We start from the raw sequence: 25,593 nt of genomic DNA on the forward strand, positions 1-25,593 counted from the left end.
GATCAGTTGGTTATCCTAGGATGACCTATATGAATATTCATTTTTAAAGGTCAACATGTGTAAAACCTAAATACTATTAGCACCTATTTTGCGAAATGCATCTCGAACAGGCCAAAATTACAACACTCAGCAGTATACGAGATTGTTTGGTCTGAGTTTCACTTACTAAGAGAAGCCAGCATGAATGTTAGTCACAAAGTAATAGTGCCTTGTGCCAGAAGTGCTTGTTCAAGGGGCTTGAGCCTATTTCGTGGTAAGAAAAATAATAACAAATGACGAAGACCACAGGCGATCACAGCGTATGCACACAGTAGTAACTGGCCTAGGGTATCTAGGTAGTTTAGCCGCATAGGCTATGCCTAGTCTGTTCAATTAACTAAGTATAAAGTTAGGCCTATATCCTCAAGGTCAAATTTTTTAGAACACTAGAACCTCACACAACAGATTTGGCAGTCTTTACATCAGTAAATTTGGTGAACCGCATTGAAATCGAATAATTGGCTACAAACTTTTTTCAAAGCTTGTGTTAAGAAACTACACAAATATACATCGTTCACTTAAATTTTCATCCTTGATACATACGTCAGAGAACTTTAATGGGCCTCATTGCTCAGAGTTTAGCATATTTCCTATATTAATGTGTGGCCATGGTTGGGAGTGGCTACACAGTAGGTATACTGTACATGTGGGCATGAGCCTACGTTGTGAGGGATCATTAGTTCACCACCTGACTTAATATCCTCAACATTAAATGATGGAATACAGTGCTATTCTAATAGTGGAATTATTCATAGAACTATAAATTATGGGCTGCCAAGGTTCAACTTTATAGCCTTAGTTACCTGTATGCATTCCTCAGGTTAAACTTAGGCAAAACTTTGATCACATTTTATTTTTGTCTCAGCAACTGTTTCAACGGACTGTTCTTTGTACACACAGGATTTTCATCAGCAGTTGACAATTACGATGCAACATCAACAGTTGAAAGACAGAACGAGTTGTTTGATGCTGAAAAGAAGAGACAACTGGACTTTGTGAAGAGAATTGAAAAAATCAGAGTCAATCATGTTGGACCGAATGATCAATGCAGTCTAGCCATGAATAAATACCTCTCAACTCCTTATCATGTAGCAATGCGTAAGTCTCAAGTTCACCGTAATGTTTCCAGAAATCAAATCAATTTCTAATTGCTTTCAATAAATGTTTTCTTGAAGTATTTTCTTGAAAAGTATTCTGAATTAACAGGTGAGCTTCTGTCAAAGCTTTTACAACAACCTGACCTTTCCTACTTAGTTCTTTTTAAAGTTGTCTAACTTAACTGACTTTCAGTTTCAGAGATGGTAGACCTTTGGACTTTCCAGGATGACATAATTTTTCAAAACTGATTATTAATTTTGACAAGGTAATGAAGTTCACACTATATACACGCCTCAGATTTGGGACCTCAAGTTGCTTAAATCAAATAGAAGTAAGACATTTTAAAACACCTTCAAAGGTAGACCTAAATTTTGAGTTCTGAATTACCAGAAACATGGAATTATTTCATTTCATTAATTAATATGAAATTTCTTTATACAATATGTCCCTGCAAGTACTGTAATGAAGGAATATATATCTTGGTCTAGACTTGAGCTGGTTATATTTACACAGACTTTTAGTTCTGTTGATAGGTGGGTATTATAAGGGGAGTATGGACTCAGTTGGAAGTCCCACAACTTGGATGGTGGTCGTAGAAACCATCACAGTAGAAAATTTAAATGCTGTACATATTTATGAATTCATAACAGATCCATGCAAAACGTGCATGCCTACTGCTGAATGCCTTTGGGGTATCTGTTTTTAGGAGAACAACCGTTGTAAAGTGGTATGAGAAGGCCTTGCTGTGATACAAGATGTAAACCGTGAAACTTTTACAACTGCAAATGTCAAACTGTTGGTTCTGGTAGTGGAATGGCTGCTCTACTGTACTATCTCATACGTGTAAACAGTAGTCGTCGTGTACCTTGGGAAGCTGTATTTAGCAACTATTGCTGTTAAATCGCTCATCTTGATTTTTACAGTAAGGCTCTTAACGTACATCTTTTGATTTTTTCCGTGTTTGTCAGATCTCAACGATTCTTATGTCAAGAGGTCGGCCCTAGCGATGGTGAACGGTGAACCCTGGCACATGCTGCAACCTCTTACAGAAGACTGTGATCTTCAGTTCCTGACGATGAAGGAAGAAGATCCAGATGAAGTTAATAGGGTAATTAAACAGAAGTGTGGTGCAAGGACCATCTCACCTCCCCCCCCTTTTTTTTTCCCACCCAGGAAATATGTAATGGGTGTGACTGGTTAACAGTGTGTGAGAAAGTTCTTGTTTGGTGAGAGGACCTTCTCACCCTTTCTAACCTAGGAAATGATGAAGTGGGTGTTGTGAATAGCTTTAACATGGTATGTAAGTAGCTGTTAGATAAGGGACCGCCTGTCCCCTTCTACCCCAGGATAGGATGAAGTGGGTGTGACTTAAGTTAACAGGGTGAGAAAGTAGTTGTGTGGTGAGAGAGGACCATCTCACCCCCTTCTACCCCAGCAAAGGATGACAGGGGTGTGACTAAGCTTAACAGGGTAATCAACAGTCTGTGGGAGTAAGTTGACTAATTAAATGTACCTGTATGTTACATTATATTGGAAGCGCACTCATACAGACAGCAGTGCTGACTGACTCGGTATCACACATGCTTCGATGTACGAATTGAAGTGCTTCCACATTCACTACACCATAGTGGAAAGGGATCGCTGTTTATCATGTAAAAACATACAACGTGTTAATGCTGACTTAACTCTACATGTAAATCATGCTATAGATTATTAATCACATAAGTTTTAATGTTGACTTACTCTGAATGTAGTCAAACTTTAAATCAGCACTTCATTTGGTTTCAACTTTATTTTATTTTACTTATATACTTTTTTCTCTGCTAGGTATTCTGGAAGGCCTCTGCCCATATGCTAGGCGCTTTGCTGCAAGATGCATTTAAAGAATCCATCACGGTTATTCCCGTTAGATCGCCCGAGATACCATGTGAGTTTTACTCAAGATTATTTGCTACTCAATGTACCATTTAAGTATAAAGTAGATCTCAAAAAAAAGAGAAAAAAACGTCCTGTCAGGTAAATAAAGATTACTATGTCAAGTTTGAATAGGGTAAATTTAATTCTGAAGGTAATACTAAGTACAAATGACGCACAGAAAGTTGAACAACCTTGTTGAAAAAAGCATGTTTGCTTGTATTAGAGATTTCCCACTATCGCTTGGTAAGCAGACTACCCAGTGTTCCTGATACATAAGGGTACTGCAAAAATAAAAACAAAAGTCTAATCTTTTACTGATGTTTTGCTTTTCTTCTACTTTTTGACATCTCTTGGCCTTAATGTTTATTATATTTCGATATCTGTTTCAAGAGGTTTCATTTAGTTATTTAATTTGTGATAAAATTGGTTGAATTGGTTCTCAAAGTTTATTTCCAACCCTTATTGTTTGTACCGTAGAGTCAACTCGTTTGTTTGATTATTCAGTAATCTTACTTTTGATTGGCAGATGTAATGGGCTGTTTTGCGTATGATGTGAATCTTTCTATCCAATGGGAACCTACCAGACAAGAACTAACGTCGTTAAAGAGAATGGCCTACAAAATGTGCCACAAGAAGATTCCTTTCGAAAGACTTGAAGTACGAAGGGAAGTCGCAGAAGAAATATTTGCGAACAATGTGTAAGTAACAGGAAGAATTTTTACAAGTTATCTCTGACATTAAAAAAGATGTTCCATCTGAATTTTCTGTTCTTTATTCTTTGACCAATGAAACGGGAACATGTTTCTAATCATCCTCGTGAAATAAGTGTGTGTATTCTATTGTTGCTTCCCCCCAACGCCCTCCCTCAACTTGTCTTCTTCAAAACAACATGAACTCAGTGAAACAGATGGATTATCAAACTCAAAACTCTTACTGAAAGATTTGACTGTAAAATTTGGGACCTGCAAACATAGTTTCTCTCTTTTTTCCTCTGTTTTTTTCCCTCTGCTCAAGTGGCCTCATTGGTTTCCCCATGTCTCTGTGTCATTTTTGTATTGGTCGACTAGCATAATATCATTAATGTTGATGAAATTGCTAAGTAATCGACAAGTGTTTCATGTATGGTTTGTCTATGTAATTTTGGTACTATTCTGTAACCTGTCCTTGTCTAACGAAGGTCCCAGGGGAACTGTTTCAATTGCAAATTTTGAAGTTAAGTTTTGTCTCCATAACTATCAACCAGGCCTGTTAAAAGTGAGCAAAACGGGAAGCTCATTGCCGGGAAATCTTGATAACTCGCGGGAAATCTCACACACAACAAAAAAAAAAAAAAAAAAAAAAAAAAGGTTAGAGAAAGAGCCAAAGAGGAAATAAAATTTAAAAAAGATGATAAATTAAAAAATCAGAAACACTTACTAGTGTCTGGGTGTCTTTATTTCTCACTTGAAACATCCCAAAATAGCATCATAATTATTTAATTACACTCAAAGGCATCGCCGCCGCAAGCCCGCTGAATCTCTCAAGCCAATGTTGGAAAACCTTGTTCAATTTCCCGCGAACACACTGCCGATTTCCCGCCGGTGTTCGCGCAGTACCTGGGAATTTTCCCAGGTACCTTGCCAAACAACTGTGGACGACCGCTAAATTTACACACTGCTTATTTTTCGTACACAATTGGTAATTTCTCTACTGATTTTCAGAGTTTTTATCTCCATACAGTCAGGTGAATACGTTGTGTTTTGAGTATAAACTTATCGTGAATAATAATAAAGGCTTACTGGGCGTCCTTTTTAAAGGATTTTTATTTCATTTGTTCTATTTTTATCGTGAACCATATCCCATTTTTCTCTCTGCTCCAAGCCATGCGGCACACTGTGCATAAAAGCTCATGGGATCCATCGCGCACTCGATTGCTAAAATACACGTGCTCGCTCCAGCTCCACTGATGTGTAGCTATCAGTGGCTCACTTGCATCTCATGTAACTTTACGATGTTTGTTTACATTACATAGTGATAATTGATGTGGTACAATATGTGACAGCCGGGGTATAGATTTATAATAAATTATGATCAGACTGGTTTGATTACGTGAGATGAGACTACTTTGAGTTTTGTCAAGGTAGGAACTCAAGAAACTGACACACTAAAACAGTTTGTTTTAAAAATTATTTTTATTAGCTTTTTAAGTTCAAATTAGCACTGGTCTTCAACGATCGCAAGTTGTTTTAAATCGCCAAAAAGGTGCACCAAATGGCGCCAATTGCATCCTCATTTTTCAAAAATCTGTACCTTGTGAGGGGGCACATCCCCTCACACACCCCCTGCGCCGCTGGGGGCGTGATGGCTGCTTGCAGCCATATGGGGCGGGGGAAATGATACCTTCCTTGCCGGAAATAAAACATTTTTTACAGCCCTGGACTATCAACTGTGCGGTTTCTTTCTTAATCTGAAGTCTTTGTTCTGTATAAGCTGTTGTTATCGTTTGGAGTAAAAGATGGAATTTTGAGGATGCGTGTAAGAAAATTGAAACCCGTTGATCAGCTGATGATAGTACAGGGTGTTATATGAAACATCAAAGATTTAACAAATGCCTGTTTACAATTAAATGTGTGTCTAGTCAACATTGTGACAAGTTACATGAAATTGTTTACATATATGATTAATTAACATATGGACATATAATCCATATCTTCTCGGCCATTTTGTATACCTTAAGTCTCTTTATGCAGGCCTGCAGCGCTAAGATAATTTGGGAACTTGTCATAATTTTATCATCTTTACAGGTACAAATTACATCATCTGAAGCATGTCGACTCTGAGCGTGTGACGTTGTTTCGACTCGGTGACTTTATAGACGTCAGCGACGGTCCCATGGTCTCGAACACCGGTCTTATGGTGCCGTTTAACTACTCTGTCACAAAGGTATTGTCCTGTTTTTTATCATGCCTTGATGTCTCATTTGACAAAGGTTAACCTTGTTACCATATACTGATCACAACAGGGACAACTAGTGCCAGGTCCCAGAGGAAACAAAATGTTCAATGACATTTATATATCTAATTTCAATTACATTTTTATGTCAAATTGTTTTACCCAATCTGCATCAATAGTGCGGCTTCTTTAATCAGATTTAATTAACTTTTTCTTAATCTTTGACATTTAGTAAGATAAGGTGAAATACCAGGGACATGATAGAAATGACTCCCAAATGATGACATAAAGGTGGTACAGTAGCATCTACACTGTTGTGGGCCTTTTGAAAAATTTGGGAACGATCGGTGAAAAGACATGAAATCTGAGGACAGTCCTGGGGACATTTTTATTCCGGGGACGCTCCGGGAAATCCGGGAAACTGTCCTCAGAAAATTGGGGACGTCTGGTCTCCTTAAAATAAGGGGCACGAGAGTGCCGTTGACATTGGAGACTGACAAAATGAAAGTAGAGACCCAATTAAAACTTGTGTACATTACAGGTATTAATGCCAGCGTCTCTCGGTATTGCTGCCTTTCAGAAAAGTATTTCGGCTGTGTCATAAAGATAGGCTGCAGCAGCTGCAAAGCCTCCTGCAGCAAGGCTGAATAGCCTCCTGCAGGAAGGCTGAACAGCCCCCTGCAGCAAGGCTGAATAGCCTCCTGCAGCAAGCTGAATAGCCTCCTGCAGCAAGGCTGAATAGCCTCCTGTAGCAAGGCTGAATAGCCTCCTGCAGCAAGTTGAATAGCCTCCTGCAGCAAGGCTGAATAGCCTCCTGCAGCAAGGCTGAACAGCCCCCTGCAGCAAGGCTGAATAGCCTCCTGCAGCAAGCTGAATAGCCTCCTGCAGCAAGGCTGAATAGCCTCCTGCAGCAAGGCTGAATAGCCTCCTGCAGCAAGGTTGAATAGCCTCCTGTAGCAAGGCTGAATAGCCTCCTGCAGCAAGGCTGAATAGCCTCTTGTAGCAAGGCTGAACCAACATCAAACAATAGAGATGTTCTCTATTATGTGAAACTGTAGAGCGCTCAAGATAATGTCCTCAGATAAGCTAGCTGTCCGTGCGCAGTCTCTTCTTCACGGAAATACTTTTTTGTTCTGATGTATCCTTTGATCTATGCACGGTTTATAATAAGATGGAATATTGATGCTGCTAATGTTTATTCATGTTTTATGTCTCATCATTATTCATTGTTCTTTCTATTTGCAGGTCCACAGCATAGATGACTACCTCCTTCCAAATGTAAGATTCTTCTTCTCCATTTCAAAGCTTCACAGTTTTATCAATTTTCATCACTTTCTATAAATTTAGCATACATATTATATCATTAAGTATGTGAGGATCAATACTACTGATGTTTAAGTAGAGGAAGCTATTTGAATTCAAGGTAAAGGAATAAAGACTTGTACACAAGCCCTAACCATGGTGGGGCTGAACTCATAGGTGATATTTTGTATGTCTGTTGCCCTTGAACATTTCTTAGTTCTCGTTGTGGGTCCGTGGATGGAGAAAAAAAAAGTTGGGAATTTGGGGAAAAAATGTTCATCCACTACAGTCTTGTTATTTTTTATTTCACTTTCCTTTAAACAATCTAACTTTAATTATTGTATATTTTTTTTTCAGAGCAAGCTCTCAAGATTTCAAGGGGTCTCCTTACCTTCAGATTTTGAGGTAAGTGTTCCATTCTCGTTCTGGTTCTGGTCACAATTAATCCAGTTGATACACTGTGACCATCTGGAACATGGCTAGACTGTTTTGAAAAACAAAAGAATAAATGAATAAACTAGAAAAAAAGAGTAATTTAGAGTAGATGAATTAATGAAATGATACCATATTCCATCTTTAGAGATGAAAAATTATTTTAGTTTATACATTCTGTCTTCATGAGCACATTGTGCAGTAAAATCTGTGATGTCAGTCGTGAACTACACCAAACAGCTGGTTTTGATTGGCTTTAGAATTGATTACATAGAACCTCAATCAATTGTGCAACAGGATGTTAGTTGATGTTAGTAAGGTTTAATCAAGTGACTTCATCACAGGTTAACAGCGATTCTCAATCGTAGAGGTGGTCCTAATTTCGTATATGATTTTTTTTTTTAAACAAAGACGGTTTGATGTGTCATCCATGTTTGACATCACATATATATATATATGTATATGTTGAGACTAGTGGAACACTAGTAGTTGTTACTCAGAGTTTCAAGCGTTGAGCGATCATCAGACAACTATACATATATATAATTGAAAATCGAAATGAGTTAGAAAATTAAAAACAGTGAAAAAACTTCCAGCCTCCACCGGGATTCGAACCTGGGCCTCCCGCTTTGTACGCGGGCACCCTAACCAACTAGGCTATGGATGCTGATTGTATGTCCAGAGGTTCGAAACCAGTAAGGAAGATCGTTATTCCACTGTAGGCGTTTGTCACCTGTATCGAACAATACTAGTTCTGTTTTGGTGACATATTTTGCCTTACTCTAGAGATCAAACATGATGCTAACCAACTCGAAAATCATTCATGATTCCTATATTTGAAACTTTAGACTTTGCTGTGATCTCTCTGAAAAGCTAACATGTCTCTTCATTGATGCAGTACTTTACAGCAAATAAAAGGAATACTGTAGAAAGATTAATATTGCATTTATGATATTTTGCTTGGATATTTGCAGTCACACCACACGGCCTGGGCAGTCATAGAAGACCGAGCCAAACGACCTGTGAGTAAAAGAAAATCATATCAATTTGTAGTTATTTGTGTAATTCCTCCATTTGTGTTGCAATTGAAGAGATGGTTGATGGGAAATTTCCCCAGCTATCATATCCCATGCACACCACTGGTTGAACATGTCACTTTAAGAAAATTTGATGTTTTGTGCTTTAATAAAATCAACAGCAGATGTTGTGATATTTCTAGATATATTCCTTGTGATTCAAGAGTATTTCAATTGTCTGGACTGCATATTTCAGTTATCTGGACTGTGCCACATAAGTTCATTGATAACATTGATGCCATTGGAAGTTGAAGTCCAGACCTAATCATTTATATATAACATATTGTTTTACAATTTTTACTAATTCTCCAAAAACCTTGTTCCACATGAACAACTCAGCTTCCAAGAACGATTTCAAAGTACTCTTTTTCTCCCCTGAATATTTGATGGGGGTTTTATATAAGTTCGTGTGGGCCATGGATGTCTGAATACGTTCAAAGTTTTGGGGGTTTTTCTTCCGAGGAGTGGTCATAGTGGCCCATCTGGTAGTCCAGCTACTTTAATCGATGGGTCTTAGGCTCATTTTTGAAATTGAATTCTATCAAAATTAATCTTGTGCCTTAAGTAAACCCCCTTAAATATACAGGATGACCATCAAAGTACATTCTGCATTCTCAGTCATTTTGAATTTTAAGGAAAACATCATTTCAACAATGATAAGAGATAAAAAAACGTTGTCTTAAAACATAAGACTAGAGGCTGTTCCGTCCTCTCAGCCTAAAGAATCGCTCCCAGTACTGATACAAGGTATCCTTTATGTATCTTTATGTACCCTACTGTACCCCTAATGTACCCCTAAGGTACCCCTATCGTTATCATGAAAGGGACTAGACATTGAGATAAAGACAAACGTCGCTTGATGACACCAAATTCAGAGAAGATTATCTTGCTCAGTTCATGTTGAGGGTGACCAGACCTTATAGTCTTTAATTTTCCGACCCGGATTAATAATCTTCCTGGGGTTATTCCTGAATTTTTTATTTGTTAAAGTCTGAATAATTTAAATTTAAACAAAATTCTGGTGTCTGAACAAACTTTTTATTTGTATTTATTTCTTTTATTCATTCAGGTATTACTGGACTTAAAACCAGACTTTGATAATAAATATATACCCGAGGAAGCGGAATCTACGTCTTGAACAATGGCATTTAAAGGCTACCATCCTCTCATGGATATGCATGTAGTATATCAGCTGCCATGAATATTCAGCTTGCCTTTCTCTGTTGATGGATTCTATAAAATTGTAAAGTTAGAAAAATCGGAAAAGGACGACAGGTACTGTCGGTCAGGAGAGGTGAAAATGGCCTAAGTGCCATCGGGAAGAGAAAAATCTGTTAACATAAACAACATGCCGGATGTTTTGATCGTACGGATTGGGTATTTTGGGACAGGAACATGTTGTGTTTACCAGCGTACGGTGGTTTCAAAATTTCATGATATAGCAAAAGGACTCGTTGACATTCGGTCCATATAACATGCTCTTCCTCCAAGATATACCACAAACTGCATTTTGTTTCGCTTTAAGACTTCTTCAAATTCAAACACAGTTACAATATCAGATGTAGAATTAATTAAACCAATGTGAGGAGGGATTGAAACTTTTATACGAGGATAGAAATATCCAAGAAGCCACTGTCAAGATTGGCAGATGTAATAATAACATAATATATCAACTCTTGCAAATCTATGGTACAGCATGTCCACTGACAAAACTCAATGGAGTGTCATTGAAGGTTTGGATGGCCTCATCTATCGATAAGTTATTATCGCTTTGTCAAGGGCCAATTTGGGTTGGCTTTGTTGTTTGTATCTAGGGAACACTTTGGTTGTTGCTTTAAAGGTCGCAAAGCAAACCTAAAGTATTGGTACATGGTAGAATGACCTCATCATCCAGTTGGTATCCTTGGGAGAAAGATTATGATATTAAACAAGGACAAATTCAAAAAACTGTGTAATTTATTTCATATTTTATATGTATTTATGTATATATATATGTATATATATATATACCCTTTGAACGTATAATCAGCGTCCATAGCCTAGTTGGTTAGGGTGTCCGGATAAAAAATCCCAGTGGAGGCTGGAAGGTTTCTTCACTGTTCTTAATTTTCCAACTCATTACAATTTCAAATATAATTGCAAATCGTAATATATACATATATATATATATATTATATATATATATATATATATATATATATATATATATATATATATATAATACAATATATAAAATATATATAAAAAATACAATATATGTATATATAAATATATATATGCATTTATATATTATAATAGAAAATCCATGTTAACTCCAAAAGATTATTAGAGAAAACCAGAGAAATAAGATATGACTCATAATTGACAAATAAGGAGTACTGTTTTAGAATATATGTTGGAATTTTTAGTCCCCCTGGGACCTTGTCAGCGATACTTGGTAGTCAGATGCAAAGTGCATTTTGTACTTTTAATTTTTTCCCATTCATATATATATATATATATATATATATATATATATATATATATATATATATATATATATATATATATACATATATATATATATATATATGTATATAGATAGATAGATAGATAGATAGATAGATAGATAGATAGATAGATAGATAGATAGATAGATAGATAGATAGATAGATAGATAGATAGATAGATAGATAGATAGATAGATAGATAGATAGATAGATAGATAGATAGATAGATAGATAGATAGATAGATAGATAGATAGATAGATAAACCAAAACAATTCCTTTGCAATTACGACGGAATCGGATTAACATAATCCGAATTTCTAAAACTTCTGCTCAATTCAGCAGAAATCAGTAAGTCGCTTTGACTTAACAACCATGCCGACAATCCTCTGTATAAAATAGTTTCAATTCCTGCTACTCCTTGTCACTTTCAGTGATCATGCACTGAAGAAGAGCTAGTTTTGCTCGAAAGCTCTGCAAAAACCAAACATTGGCTGTTTTACTTCCAATCACTTACCTAATTTAATTATTGTATCTCACTCGAGATCCAGCCTTTCTCTAAATGCAGCATAGTTGTTTAACAGCTTTTACGTTATTTCTTCATATATATATATATATATATATATATATATATATATATATATATATATATATATATATATATATCTATATATATATATATATATATATAATACATATGTACAAACTAGTGTAGAAAAGGAGTTAAAAATGTATGAGATTTCATTATTTGTTTGCATAATTTGAAAGTTGCACACCCATCGCTTCCCCTGTCTTACCCTTCCCCTGTCTGTGCCTTCCCCTAGAACAGCCTTAATTAACTTTGGAAAAGATTGGAAAGATAAAAGTACACAAAAAATCGCATCATTAAGTTGGTGCGAGTTCGTGAAGCAAAATTCGTGAAAACGATAAAAAAAAAAAAAAAAAAGGTTAAGTATGCAGTATGAATCTCTTTGCCCCCCGGAATAGCAAGAAATGCATCCCAGTTTTGATCATTCGTGCATCGATCCTCCCAAGATACTGCTAAGTCAAGTCACGTCGAATATAAGGGGTTTTTAAATTCAGCATGTTAAGAATTTAGCCATTGCTACGGGTGTATACCCCCTTTGTAACCTCACACACAAACAAACAATATCAGAAGAGTATTTAGTAGCAAAAGCTTGCGGTAGAGCTACTTAGAAGTCTCATTTAAGTTCAAAGTATGGCTCAAAATGCACCATTTGACATCAATTTCCGAGGGAGGGGATATCACCCCTACAAGGGAGACTGCTTGAAATCACCTCCCCACTCCCCACCACCCTCCCACTAAAGAAAAAAATCATCATTTAGTCTCTGGCCCTTCCTAACAGGTTCATGCCAACATATTTCCATGCCAACTTTTCCATGACCACTATTACAGTCGAGGGAACATTTATATTTTGACCACCATAATTTTGAAATCCTGCGACAGTAAAGTAATAGCATTCAAAGCGGAAGCTCCACAAAACAACTATTTATACAAGACACACACAGTCACACTTATGAAGTTTAAATCAAAATAGAAATAAGTTATGCACTTATCGTGTTAATCACTCGTTCCCATTACTTTGTGGATCGATAACTAAATACTTAAGTAAAATCACTTCAACGGATTTCATTCGCTCCCCAGATGAAGAAACAAACAACATTTGCACAGCGGGGGACATTCCATAGAAAACGTTTCCAATCACACAAGTTCAGAAACAATTCGTTAAGAATCTTCGATTCTCATTCCGTTACGCCCAGCGAGTCGGAAAGTACACCGCAGCGTCATTAAATAACAATACGATAATCTGTCAACACGCAATAGAGTGGTGAAAGCTCTATTGTTATGGTAATGAGCAGGAACAATGCTATTACTCATTTCTTTCACCCTCTGTGTAGTATACGGAAATGCATATGCATGAGCATATTATCCAATCGTATCGATCGACGAAAGAATAGTAGAAGGGTCAACAAAGGAGTCAGGCCTACCACTACTACAAAATGACCCATCTGTTATGATGGTCGCAATCTCTGGTTGCTAAGGGAGAACATGGGAGTTGTTTTCTGTGATGTACGTTAACGACATACATGGTTTAAGTTCGTTTACAATTCATAACAGTCCCATTGGTAAAAGGCGTGAACAACGTGTGAAGTATGCACAGTAAAATCGTCGCAAATGAAAGGGAATAACTTTCCATACTGGAAGCGCACATGATCTAAAATATAAATATTTATTTTCTATAAGAGGAAAATTTATATCGAGACGAATTTTAGTGGAAGTTTAACAGTTTAGGAACATCTTTAAGAGACCGAAATACCATTTCCAAGTGGCAGTTTTAACAGATAACCAAGTGGAGAGTATCACAGTAGGTACGTATACATGTGTTAACATGATTGTTTTATATTTGCAATAAGTCTGGAAGTGCTATATTCCATCTGAAGTTATTAAGAATTTTATGAATAAATTTTGATACAAAGGCCTATTTCGTTGCATAGTTAAAATATCTACTTTTGATCAGTTAAAATGAAACTTGTAGTTTGCTTACAATCATGGGCGGCGATCCGTACTTCCGAGTGGGGGGGATATGACCTTGTTGACTATCTAAGCGTAGCGCCACCATGAGTTGGCGCGAAGCGTACAAGAAATTTTGGGATTTACAAACCCTCTAGATGGCTGGAAACGGCACTTGCCGAGGTTTCCAAGCGGCATATACCCAACTTTAAAATAGGGATTTCATGTCCTAAATATCTCATAATCAGGATCCAAAATACTTTTTTTATTATTTCGGGTGTTATTTTGGGAAAATTGCCCCTGTCAATCTTGTTTCAGGCGCTACGTTAGAATGTTCGAGAGCTCTTTATATTATTCGATGAAGAAAATGGCCTCATGCAGGCTATTATAGGCCTATACACATGCAATACACAATTACACATAGTTACATTCCTAAGTACCGAGGGCATCCAGGTGAAACGTACGTGTATTAACAGGGGCGTCGGAAGCTATTTGGGATTGGTACGGAAGATCAGAGTGCAGGGGCGTAGCGAAGGGTTTTTTGTTGGGGGGTGTGGAGAATTTGATTTGCCGACGGATCTGGAAGTGGTGACTGAAATGGGGGAGGGGTCTAAGGGGAGGGGTCCCCCTCCCCTTTGGCAATTTTTTAGTTTTGAAACGTCCTTAGATGCAATCTGGTGCATATTTTAAGTCAAATTTGATTTGCCGACGGATCTGGAAGTGGTGACTGAAATGGGGGAGGGGTCTAAAGGGAGGGGGTTTCCCCCTCCCCTTTGGAAAATTTTTAGTTTTGAAACATCCTTAGATGCAATCTGGTGCATATTTTAAGTCAAATTTGATTTGCCGACGGATCTGGAAGTGGTGACTGAAATGGGGGAGGGGTCTAAGGTTATGGGTCTACCCCTCCCCTTTGGAAAATTTTTAGTTTTGAAACGTCCTTAGATGGAATCTGGTGCATATTTTAAGTCAAATTTGGCACGGTAGAAGCTCCCGTTCTCCTTTTCTCTATTCAGCTTTCCTTCTTTCTTCCCCTTCCGCTCTCTTCACCTTTTCTCCTTTTGCCGACAGACCCAAAATTTGCCGACAGAGACCAAATTATTGGGGGGGTGTGACACCCCCCACACCCCCCGCTCGCTACGCCCCTGTCAGAGTGTGGCCATCTACCATAATTATCGGGGGGTGGGGGACGTTTGGAAGGTCAAACTACGCTACGCGCCACCATTGGTTGGCGCGTAGCGTTATGGAGAAAATTTTGAAAAAATGCCTCCCAGATTGCAGGAAATGGCACTTCCCGAGCTTTTCTTCTGTGCATTCTCCCTTGTCTGTTTTTGTACCCGATTAATCTTCTGAAACACATTTTGAAGTATGTTTTCATTTTGGTTCTTTATTTTTTGCCTTTTTTTCTTCTTAGTGCTACTTTTTTCTCCTTTTTTTGCGCCGTGAATATTGGTCCGGCGAACCGCTCCGACGCCCCTAATTAAGCATTACCCTGGTAACATGAGATTCTCAGCTGTTCGAGGGAACATGTTCGTGTGTAGGCCTACTATAGGGCCTATATGAATACTATGAGGGTGCATATATGTACTATATCAATACCGTGGGCGCAATAATACATTTTGTTGTTATAGGGCCAATGAAGCCTACAGTCAACTATTCTTGCTTTATAAAGACGGTTTATTTGAAAAGATCGCACTGCGTTTATGGTATAGGCGAGAAATGAAGCTAAAAGAGCCGTACATTCACGATGATGCATAAATGAAGGCATGAAAATATTCTTATTCCTGGCATTTGGTGGGGGGGATATGGTGTATTACATCCCCTCCACCCATTTTCATGGGGGGGATATATCCCCCCCATCCCCCCCAGGATCGCCGCCCATGCTTACAATGGGAGTCTTTAAAGTGTGTATAGCCACAGTAGGCCTATAACAACCGAGGTAGGCCTTATACCTGCGGATAGGCTTATTCTAACTTTACCAAATATTTAATATCGGGCATGAGTTGATAATATGTATTATTAATAAAATGGATTAATAGTGGAAAACACCGACCTGCGACTAATTGGACTCGGTCGAACAAAACCGGGCGTTTATCTCAGCCTATACAGCGATCGGCTATCAGTGTATAAGAAATGTTGGTATAGGCAACGCATATTCCTCATTAGAGGTCCTTTTAACCTACCAAAGATAAATTAGCAGCCATGGTTACGAAGATCGTAATGAAAAATCTTGTCAATTGGAACGTTTTTTGTAGCTTGAATTTTGTAAGACAGGTCAAAGGGTAGGCTAGCTATACTTGTCAGTATATATTTATTTGATATCGATAAGATTAATTAAGATTATCTTCTGTATATGTCAACTAGTTAACGTTGCCTTTCGTGGGTTGTCAAATTATATTTCATCGTTTTGAGTCTTGCATGCACAATCAAGCTTTCCTGGGTGGGGAGGGGTGACCACTTTTGACACCATTTTGGTGCTCCACGTTTTGAAGATTGACCATAAGTTTTATCAACGTTCCTTAATACACTCTGTCGTACACATGTCATTGCATATTAAGTTAACGTTGTAAAACGATATCATTATCTTTCATAATTTATTTCCTTTATTGACAAAAGTCAAATATGTTATTAAAGTAGTTAGCTAAAAATGACATTTATAACTTTTGTCTTTATAAAAAAGAACTGCTGCTTATTGTTATTATTATTATTACATATAAAACTTTATCAAATTGGTTTGTCTAAAATGTAATACTGGAAATTAAAATGACGGTTTCCAGGTGCCTAATAACTACAAATTTGATTTGATTTTAGATGATGGGGAAGTGGAGTAATCTTTCGTCACTCACACTGATGTTATTGGTCGCTAACTTCTTACATACTGGTAAGTTTATATGTTATAATACTATTTTGTTAGTATCTGTTATTATTTAGTATACATATGTTATTATTACACATATTCTTAGGCAGCCTATGTGTTGTTATTACAATGTTGGTAACTATGATGTTGGCATTTACTTAAAATATGATCTATAAAATCAAAGTTGATGATGATAAATTATTCTTAATAATGTATATAGTTCATGAAACATTACAAGTCAAGTCGCATGTTGCATGATTTTCGAATAAAGAAGTAAAATATCAATTTTCTTATTTTTTTTTAATGTTTCACGTGTGTTTAACATCGATATGCAAAACAGTGAAAATGTTGAGAACCAAATTGAATCATTCATAACTTGCTCATGAATATTCATTTGGTGACAAAAATCAACTGGAATTGCAAAGAAAAGCAAACAGCTTAAAATAACTTGGAGTATCAGAACCACCCGAAAATTCCATTTGAAACATTTGACCAATTTCAGCCTGTTACAATTTTGATTCAATATTGGTGACTGTTAAGAATAACGATTTATTCCTTCATAAACACATGACTAATTTTAACGGAAGTCCAAAGGCTTTCTTCGTTGACCAAACAGTTCTTAATAATTCGTTTTATTTGGTAATTTTTCAAGCAGTGATTTCTCTTATTCATCTCCAACAGCGGAATCTCAACAATCGTTCATCACCGAGCCAACCGGTGTATCGGTGGTCATCGGGCAGACGATAACCCTCCTCTGTTCCGTCTCAGACAAGGCCGGTTCTATCGCCTGGACCAAAAGTGGCAATGTACCGATTTCGATCGAAAGGAATATCATCGATCCAAATAACCGTGACCGGTATTCGATTATCGGTGACAACACCGCCGAGGATTTTAACCTGCAGATTACCAGTGCAGAACTAACCGACGCTGGCGATTTTCAATGTCTGGTGACCGCGAGCGGTTCCGATCCCGATATACAATCAGTGTCAGCGACGGTCGAGGTCATAGGTAGGTCCAGTGACTCGTTTGTCATAATCTTATTTAAAAAAATTGTGTGATATAAAAACTCTGTGATATTTGAATATATTTGATTTTCCTTTTTCGGCTATCGTCATGTTTTTTTGTAAGGGGACGCAATCAAGTGCAGCGATAATCTCCATAACCTCCATGGTAATAAGTTGCTTACCTGGAGAAAACTCCAGTATAGGGGGGGGGGAGGGTGGGTTAGATAATTGTGAAACGAGGGCACTGTTAGAATATGTTTATAAGGAACAGCGACATGGATGGATTTACATGTGATGAATTCAGTCGCCTAGGGAATATATTTATTTATTTATTTATATTACAATATTAAAGCTATACAATGCTGTTAGTATTCTTATACTGTACCGTACTTATCATTACACGTTATGCCTGCTTCTCTTCAGACGTTCCAATCCAGGCATTTACGACACAGCCATCCAATACTAATGTACCAGTGGACACATCAGCTACTTTACAATGTTCCGTGGTAGATAAGGCCGGCTTTCTTCAGTGGGAGAAAGATGGTGTTGTTATCAGCAACGATACCAATATCTTAGACCCCGCCCTAACTACATATTCAATAGTTGGTGACTCCGCCCAGGGAACCTATAATCTCCAGATTCTATTGGCTCAGGAGTCGGACGAAGGCGTGTATAGGTGTGTCGTCACCGCCGCTGGCTTCAGCGAACAAATTACATCCAACACGGCTGTATTGTCGATATCAAGTAAGTACTAAAAGAAATGCTTCCTAACGTCTTTTAACTATAGGCCTATGCATTCCTCCATTGAGACATTTGTTTGATGCCATTACCACATATATTAATGCTTAGTATAACTAAATACCTTCCAAAGTTGTCAAGATAAAGTGTTTCTCTAAAGAAAACAGGAGACAGTATTTAAAAAAGCTGTTTTGTTATTACCCATTTAACACAAAGCAACCTCACGCACATTCCTTTGTTCTCTCCTATTGTGTTGTTGAAATCAATAATCACCCCTTTTTTAGAATCAATTCACTGAGTACCCCCTAAGAACCCTAGCAACACCTCCTCATTGTTGTCACACACTGTATAACGTAACTGATAGTATCTGACCAGCCGTTTTGTTTATTTAAACTGACTTTGACCCATGGAATACAGTTCTTGCGTAGAGGTTTCATATAGTATGTTACATGTATATTCGTAACCTTGGGGTGTCTTTATATTGAAAGACTGATTGTAATTATGTGTGTCATGAAAAAGACAGAGAAGATGAGTAAGAAATTGTTTACGTTTACTTTGTGTATAGCTGTAACTAATCACTGTAGCAAAGCAAATTTATGCGAAGCATAGACCTATCACAGAACGATATACGAAAGCATAATGAAAATACATCGAAAGCTTAGAAGGGGATGGCTATGAAAGTGGCATTTCTATTAATTGCGATTGTTTCTGAAGGCTCTAATTACTTCAAAATAACATTTGTTTAATTACTTGCCTTTATAATAGTGTCCTTGTTAATTATCATTATCATTCTTTTTTGCAGCTTCCGGTCAAAGATTAGAAATATTACCATCTAATACCGTTGCTAGGGAGGGTACCGACACTCGACTCCTCTGTCGGGTTGCAGATAAGGCTGGCGTACAAACTTGGCTGAAAAATGGTCAACAACTGAATGAAGATACTAATGTTATTGTGGCAGACGACAGGTGAGTTTTCCCCCGCTGCCTTTTCCTATAGTTATGGAACGCCATCGATAACTTTTAACTTTTCGAGTGTACTGTCAATATTCGTAATTGAGGTACTGGACAAGAATGAAGAACTTGCCTCTGCCAAAGGCACATACTCACTCACACTGATCTCGTAAATGAGATCAAGACGAATTTATTTGACACATAGCCTATTGGCTAGGCCTATTACACAACATGACATTTATTACAGCCTAGCTTATATATATTTATATATATATATTCTGTTACTGTTCATAGATACACCATCGCGGGTGACCAGGAGAATGGTGAATACTTCTTAGATATCACGAATATATCACCAGATGATGCCGCAAGTTACTTCTGTACGGTTTCCGGTGTCGATGGTGACACGCCCATCTCGTCTGGCGGCGCTACTCTAACTGTAACTGGTATGTAAAATAACATATTTATTGTTTCTATGACATAATAACAATAATACCGTTATTTCGAAGTTTGCTGCTTGGTTTTGAAACCCAGTGGCGTAGGAAGGTACGTTTGAGTGGGGGGGGGCTGAAGACTGATGGCCGGCCTGGGGGAGGGGTCTAAGGGGAGGGGGTGTCCCCCTCCCCTTTGGAATTTTTTTGCATTTCCAGGTGGCCTCAGATGCAATTTGGTGCAATATAGCACACTTCAACACCCACTCCATTTTGTAAAGAATTTTGCATTTTCACCTGGCCTTAGATGCAATTTGGTGCTTGAAATGAGATTTTTTTCTCATTTGGAAATGAAAAAGGGGTTTTCTGACTTGCGGAGCGGGGGGCGGAACGAAACTTCCGCCCCCCCATATTTTTCACTGGGGGGGCTGGCGCCCCCCAGCCCCCCCCCCCGGTTCCTACGCCCTTGTTGAAACCATTATCAATTTTATCTAAATTCCAATGTAAGCTGCTCAAAAAGAACTGATGTTAAATTAGTAAGAGGCAACACTAACGAAAACAGTTTGAAGGTCTTCGAAAATGTTACGTATTTCAGTGATGACGGAAGTGGATTCTGTAACACTAGCCTACATGAAAGACATGTACATTATTACACCATATCAGAACATTTCAATAGCGAGATATGTAGGCCTATGTTATTTAGTGAGTTGTTTATAATATAAGTGTCTTATTCTTTCGCTTACAGATGCTGTTTCACCTGACGGTGACTACCCTCAATGCGTGCAGTCGCCCTCTGTCGACCTACGAGAAGGCGATAACGTTACCCTAACATGCGTTTCATATGGCGGTGAACCCCAGCCTACGCTAACATGGATGACGAATAGTCAAGAAATATATGAAGGAGTTTTTCAAGATCTGGGCGACAGTGCTAGACATGATTTGACTTTGGTTTTGACCCCTGACCTTAGATATGTAGAATTCACCTGCCAGTCGTCGCATCCATCGTACAGTTCTCCTCAAAGTTGTAGTATTCCTGCTTTGGACTTTGAACGTGAGTGGCTTGTTTTTCTGAAGAGAATGATAAGTATGGATTAAAATGAAATAACCAACAGTGATGCAATATCTGTGTGAAATGATGTAACAGTTTTGTCTATGCTTAATTTGTGAGTTTTTGGTTTACTTTTATTAAGCATCAGTTTGCAGACACTCATTAATACAAAACGATTGCAAAGAGATCTTTAAACGTTTGAAATTAAACACGTGACAATATGTAAGCCAATATGTAGGCCATATTTGGGTATATACTTGTGTTTCAGTATCATTTTGCGCTATGAATTGTTATTTTTACTTTCTTCCAATTCCTAACACTGGAGAATAGCATATCTAAAGAACACATCCCTACGTACCGATTCCGCGAATCTTAAATTAAATGTAGTTTCTTTATACCCGTTCTCCTTACAGTGGAGCCTACCATATCCATAGAGCTTATCCCTACCGATGTGTTAGTTGACGAAGATGATAGCGTAACCGTGCAGTGCGCCGCCAGTGGGAATCCAGCAATCATTGACTACACATGGTACTACAATGGTATTGAAGTCACATCCGGGGATTCAAGGTAAGGATTACGTCATATGACGTCATGTTATTAGTCGACCAATCATGTTGTTAAATAGAAACGGAAAATTTAGGAAGAACGAAGAAAGATAGAGCTCACCTGTGTGCTACACAATAGAACTGTCTCTGGTCCCAATAGGTCAAACGTGACTTGAATTGCGAGTTGAATCTTGCGACGAGCCGCATCATACGTTTAACCTGCATTTAGTCATGCCTTATGTAGGATAGAGAATATACAAACCCTTAAGTCCCATAATTATTTGATGGTGAAACTTCGAAATGATTTAATTATTCACCACTTTCTTTTGTTACTGAAATTAATCATAACTCAAAGACTATCGCTAAAATGATCCTTTGCTTCAGGTTTCTATAGGCTACTCCTAAATTTCAACTCTTGTTCTATTATTTTAAGTTTTATCCTACGATCTAAAATAGCAAGCTATCATACAGCTAAATCGATCGATCGATCAATCAATAATTTATTTATTTTCATTCTAAAATTTAAAATATAGGTTCGTGATAGAGACTACTGCGGCGAGAGATTCTTCCTACCTCCAAATCGTCTCTGCTACTGATAGTTTTGATGAGGGCGTTGTTTCATGCGAAGCCAGGAACCGTATTGACAGAGAAACCACGTACGCAGTGATCAAAGTCCAAGAATCTAACATCTATACCATCGTACTGGTGGCGATGATTCTAATAGCGATCATCGTATTTATCGTCATCTTTGCGCTGTTCATAGCACCTTGTCTCTACAGTAAACATATGAAAAAATCAAGAGGTAAGTTTTATTTTATTTTTTTTAAAGCTTTTAAGATTTTTTTTATAGGTTCAAGTTTTTTTAAAGTATTTTCTTCACTCTATTTATTGTTTGTGTATGACTTTAAGTTCATGGTATATGGTAACCGATGTTTAGTTATGGTAATAATTATCAGGAAAATTTGTGTAAGTAAGGATGAAGGGTAAGTTTGTAAATGATTGAGGATTGTGGTACAGATTTTCAGCAGGAACTGTGGTTTGGTAAAAATTTGACAAAGTGACTTAGGTTTGACAGATTGCCGAATATGGATTAGATTTGACAAACTTACAATTTGCGGTTTGACAATCTATGCAATCACGACCAAGTCTGTCAACTTGAGTCGGAAGAGGAATTGAGGTTGACCAAATTGGCAAAGTGATATGGTTTGACAAAATGCTAATATGGATTGGTTTCGACAATATGAGTGGAAGTGAAAATTGCCAAAATTGACAACATTTTGTCAAGCTTGGATTAGAGATTGCGGTTCGGTCGTTCTGATGAATTTAGCTACCGAAAGGAATGGACTGATTCTAGTCAGTGTTTTAATCGTGAATATTTTCTTTCATAATGTTGGATATCAATTTTTCTTAAATATTTCATATTTTGGTTTTATTTTATTCTCCAGTGTCTAATGATGAGAACCTTATCGCGACTATTTCCGACAAGCTTCAACATAATTTCTTCATCACTGGCAATGGTCACGTGCCCAGCGGAGACGGCAAGTCCAGCAGAAGGAAACACAGACATAAGCGACGACATCACAAGCACAAGGTGATTGATCACGAAGCTAAGAAAGCCGAGAAAAAATTAAAAGCGATCGAAAAAGACGTCATTTATGAAGATCCTGACAGCTTTAAAACTTCTAAGAAACATTCCAAAAGCGATATTTATCCTGAACCTCGATACGTAGAATACCCACTATCGACACCGAGGAAGTCTCTAGATGTTGAAGCCGGTAAAAGGTCGACCAGGGCATCCTTAGATATCCTTAGACCGTTATCACAAACGCCTGAGTTAAAGACTATCGACGAAATAGGGAAGCGTAATTCAAAAGATAGGAGGTCGGGGAGTCGTCGGTCGTCAAAGGCGACTTCGTCGTCGTCTGGGCGACGACAGAGCAGTGACCGTCGGAGCTCAAAGTCGTCGTCGCACAAAGTGTCGCTATCGCCGGGAGAGTATGCTGCACGTGAGGAGTACGACAAGAAACTTCGGGAACTGTCGGATATCAGGGAAGGACTTGTGGACGATACCAAATCAAAAAAGGTAAGATAAATGTTAAGAGTCGATATAGATTTGAGAAATTGTTATGTTAATGTTATATATACTCATTTTGACGTTTTGATATTTAAAAGAGTTGGAAGAATAAAAACTGAAATTGAAATAAATTAATAAAACATGGAATGGAGAAATGTTAATGTCTAAAGTTAAAAAGAGAACAAAATTAAACATGTACCGTAGATGAAAATGATGTCATAAAGACGTACTGAAAATAATATGACTTCAAACATGATGAAAATCTTAAAACAAGAGGTGACAGAACGTTGTTAGTTTTGATTATAAAACTGTTTTTCGCGAGAAAAAAAATTCAAAAGTGTTTTCAAAAATCGTGCAGATATTTTGACTTAATCATTATGATTTCTTTCTCCTTGTCTATTCAGAGAGGTTCCAGAGTTGCTGCATCCACGTGACCCTCTCCATGGTAACCGTGAAGGTTCGACCAATAATGTGCCAATTATTTATTAAGTTTACTTAAATTAAGAAAGAACGGTGTACATAAATAATGATATACGCAACTCAGTTAGTAGTTATAAAAACCAATCCAGCCCAATTGAGACAATTGTGTATGCACTGTACTGATAGTATACTCACTTGTACTGAGAGTATGAGCAGTATGAATATCCAGTTTCTATTAGATAATAGCTTGAAACTGTAGTATACTCACTTGTACTGAGAGTATGAGCAGTATGAATATCCAGTTTCTATTAGATAATAGCTTGAAACTAGTATACTCACTTGTACTGAGAGTATGAGCGTATGAATATCCTGTTTCTATTAGAAAATAGCTTGAAACTGTAGTATACTCACTTGTACTGAGAGTATTATGCGGTATGAATGTCCTGTTTTTATTTAATTAAAGGTTCTGTAAACTGTTCATACTGTCAGTACGATTGCTTTGAAGCGTGACATGAAATTTCCGTAGAGTGTGGTATACTAGAGTTTAGAAACTTGTCCAACTGGCCGAACCAATCTCTAAAATACATCAATATTTTCATACAGATTTTCACATGACAATTGTAGACTTAATCTCCCTACCGGTCTAACGTGCACTCTCGCTATAGTGAAAGTTTGATTCTCTATGGGCCTTTACTCTAGCCTAACGTTGACATTGCCCACTCTCGGTATAGTGAAAGTTTGATTCTCTATGGGCCTTTACTCCAACATATGTTTTTCCAGCCCGGGCTAGAAAATGATGTGAGAACCCATGGTGAATAGAACAATGATGGGTTTTTGATATTCAATAGTCAGTATGAGCATCTACTCTCTCTATACGCCAGTTTGAAAAGGACCAACATATGGTGTATCCACAGAAATGAGGGGACCAGGGGGGTGGGTGATGGGTGGTTTAGTTAATATAACTGCAAGCTGACAACGTAGCTAATATTTGGTTTTGACTCTATTAAAACTAGTCCGTCCGTCATTAATACTAGTTAGAAAAAAAGTGACACTCGAATAGAGGGCAGTATGTATTAATGTTATTGATCACAGATTAGTATACCCACAAAACACTTTGCTGATTTTATCCAGATTTTCGTTTGTAGTTTTTATGGGAGGTATAGATGCTCTTATCAATTTGTCACAACCTCTACATGTCATTTTGTAATTATTTGACATTTTGTAATACATTTCTTTATAACAAAATCAACATTTTGACTCTTTACTTCTCCGGTTCTTTCCTTTGTCTTTGCTTTTGTTTCGTGTTTATTTAACTCGGGGTGACGATCTATATATAACACAAATGGTGCAAACTTGCAGCCACGGGGTGGGGGGGGGGGTGGGAGAGGGGAGGACATGACTTCTCCAGAGTCAGTCTGGAGAAAAACGTTGAGCCTACTTTTTTATCATTCAGCTGGGGCAAAATTAAGACCACTCCACCAAGAGTACTTATTAATACAACCTTGCTCTTAGACCTAAAAATAGGTTACTTAAAACCTAAAAATATAAATACACCTCATTTATAGTCATTAAATACACCTTATTTATAGAATAAATACACATTATTTAAAGTAAGCTTTAGGAAGTTCCACATGATGGCTATACCTTTTTTTTGTGGAGAGAACCCAGGCCCCTCAAGGGAGGGTTCAAAGGTGATGGCATTAATCATTGCTAC

The 25,593-nt window shown here is 37.6% G+C and overlaps 2 protein-coding genes across 2 annotated transcripts; both read left to right on the forward strand.

The window, feature by feature from the left end:
• The first annotated feature begins 68 nt into the window (after positions 1-68).
• On the forward strand, positions 69-10,748 carry LOC139977600 (large ribosomal subunit protein mL39-like). The gene is made up of 10 exons (XM_071987009.1): positions 69-253; positions 940-1,137; positions 2,106-2,245; positions 2,965-3,064; positions 3,581-3,752; positions 5,838-5,976; positions 7,231-7,263; positions 7,645-7,692; positions 8,694-8,741; positions 9,865-10,748. The coding sequence occupies exons 1-10, from the start codon at positions 181-183 to the stop codon at positions 9,931-9,933; spliced, it is 1,020 nt and encodes a 339-aa protein (XP_071843110.1). The 5' UTR covers positions 69-180; the 3' UTR covers positions 9,934-10,748.
• A 2,597-nt stretch (positions 10,749-13,345) lies between these two features.
• LOC139977824 (neural cell adhesion molecule 1-like) lies at positions 13,346-25,136 on the forward strand. Its single transcript, XM_071987482.1, has 11 exons — positions 13,346-13,673; positions 16,624-16,693; positions 17,351-17,677; positions 18,097-18,417; positions 19,214-19,376; positions 19,656-19,807; positions 20,538-20,843; positions 21,254-21,407; positions 21,919-22,187; positions 22,831-23,468; positions 23,864-25,136. Exons 2-11 carry the CDS (start codon positions 16,624-16,626, stop codon positions 23,891-23,893), a joined length of 2,430 nt encoding a protein of 809 aa, XP_071843583.1. The 5' UTR covers positions 13,346-13,673; the 3' UTR covers positions 23,894-25,136.
• The last annotated feature ends 457 nt before the right edge of the window (positions 25,137-25,593 follow it).

The sequence above is a fragment of the Apostichopus japonicus genome, chromosome 12 (assembly GCF_037975245.1).
Source record: "Apostichopus japonicus isolate 1M-3 chromosome 12, ASM3797524v1, whole genome shotgun sequence".
NCBI classification, from domain to species: Eukaryota; Metazoa; Echinodermata; class Holothuroidea; order Aspidochirotida; family Stichopodidae; genus Apostichopus; species Apostichopus japonicus.

Bases quoted from the DNA above. Each gene is read 5' to 3' on its own strand.
- LOC139977824 (XM_071987482.1), top strand. From the start codon at position 16,624: ATGATGGGGAAGTGGAGTAATCTTTCGTCACTCACACTGATGTTATTG. The intron at 21,408-21,918 runs GTAAGGATTACG...TTTAAAATATAG, and splicing joins GTCACATCCGGGGATTCAAG to GTTCGTGATAGAGACTACTG. The intron at 22,188-22,830 runs GTAAGTTTTATT...TTTATTCTCCAG, and splicing joins ACATATGAAAAAATCAAGAG to TGTCTAATGATGAGAACCTT.
- LOC139977600 (XM_071987009.1), top strand. From the start codon at position 181: ATGAATGTTAGTCACAAAGTAATAGTGCCTTGTGCCAGAAGTGCTTGT. The intron at 1,138-2,105 runs GTAAGTCTCAAG...CGTGTTTGTCAG, and splicing joins TCCTTATCATGTAGCAATGC to ATCTCAACGATTCTTATGTC. The intron at 2,246-2,964 runs GTAATTAAACAG...TTTCTCTGCTAG, and splicing joins ATCCAGATGAAGTTAATAGG to GTATTCTGGAAGGCCTCTGC.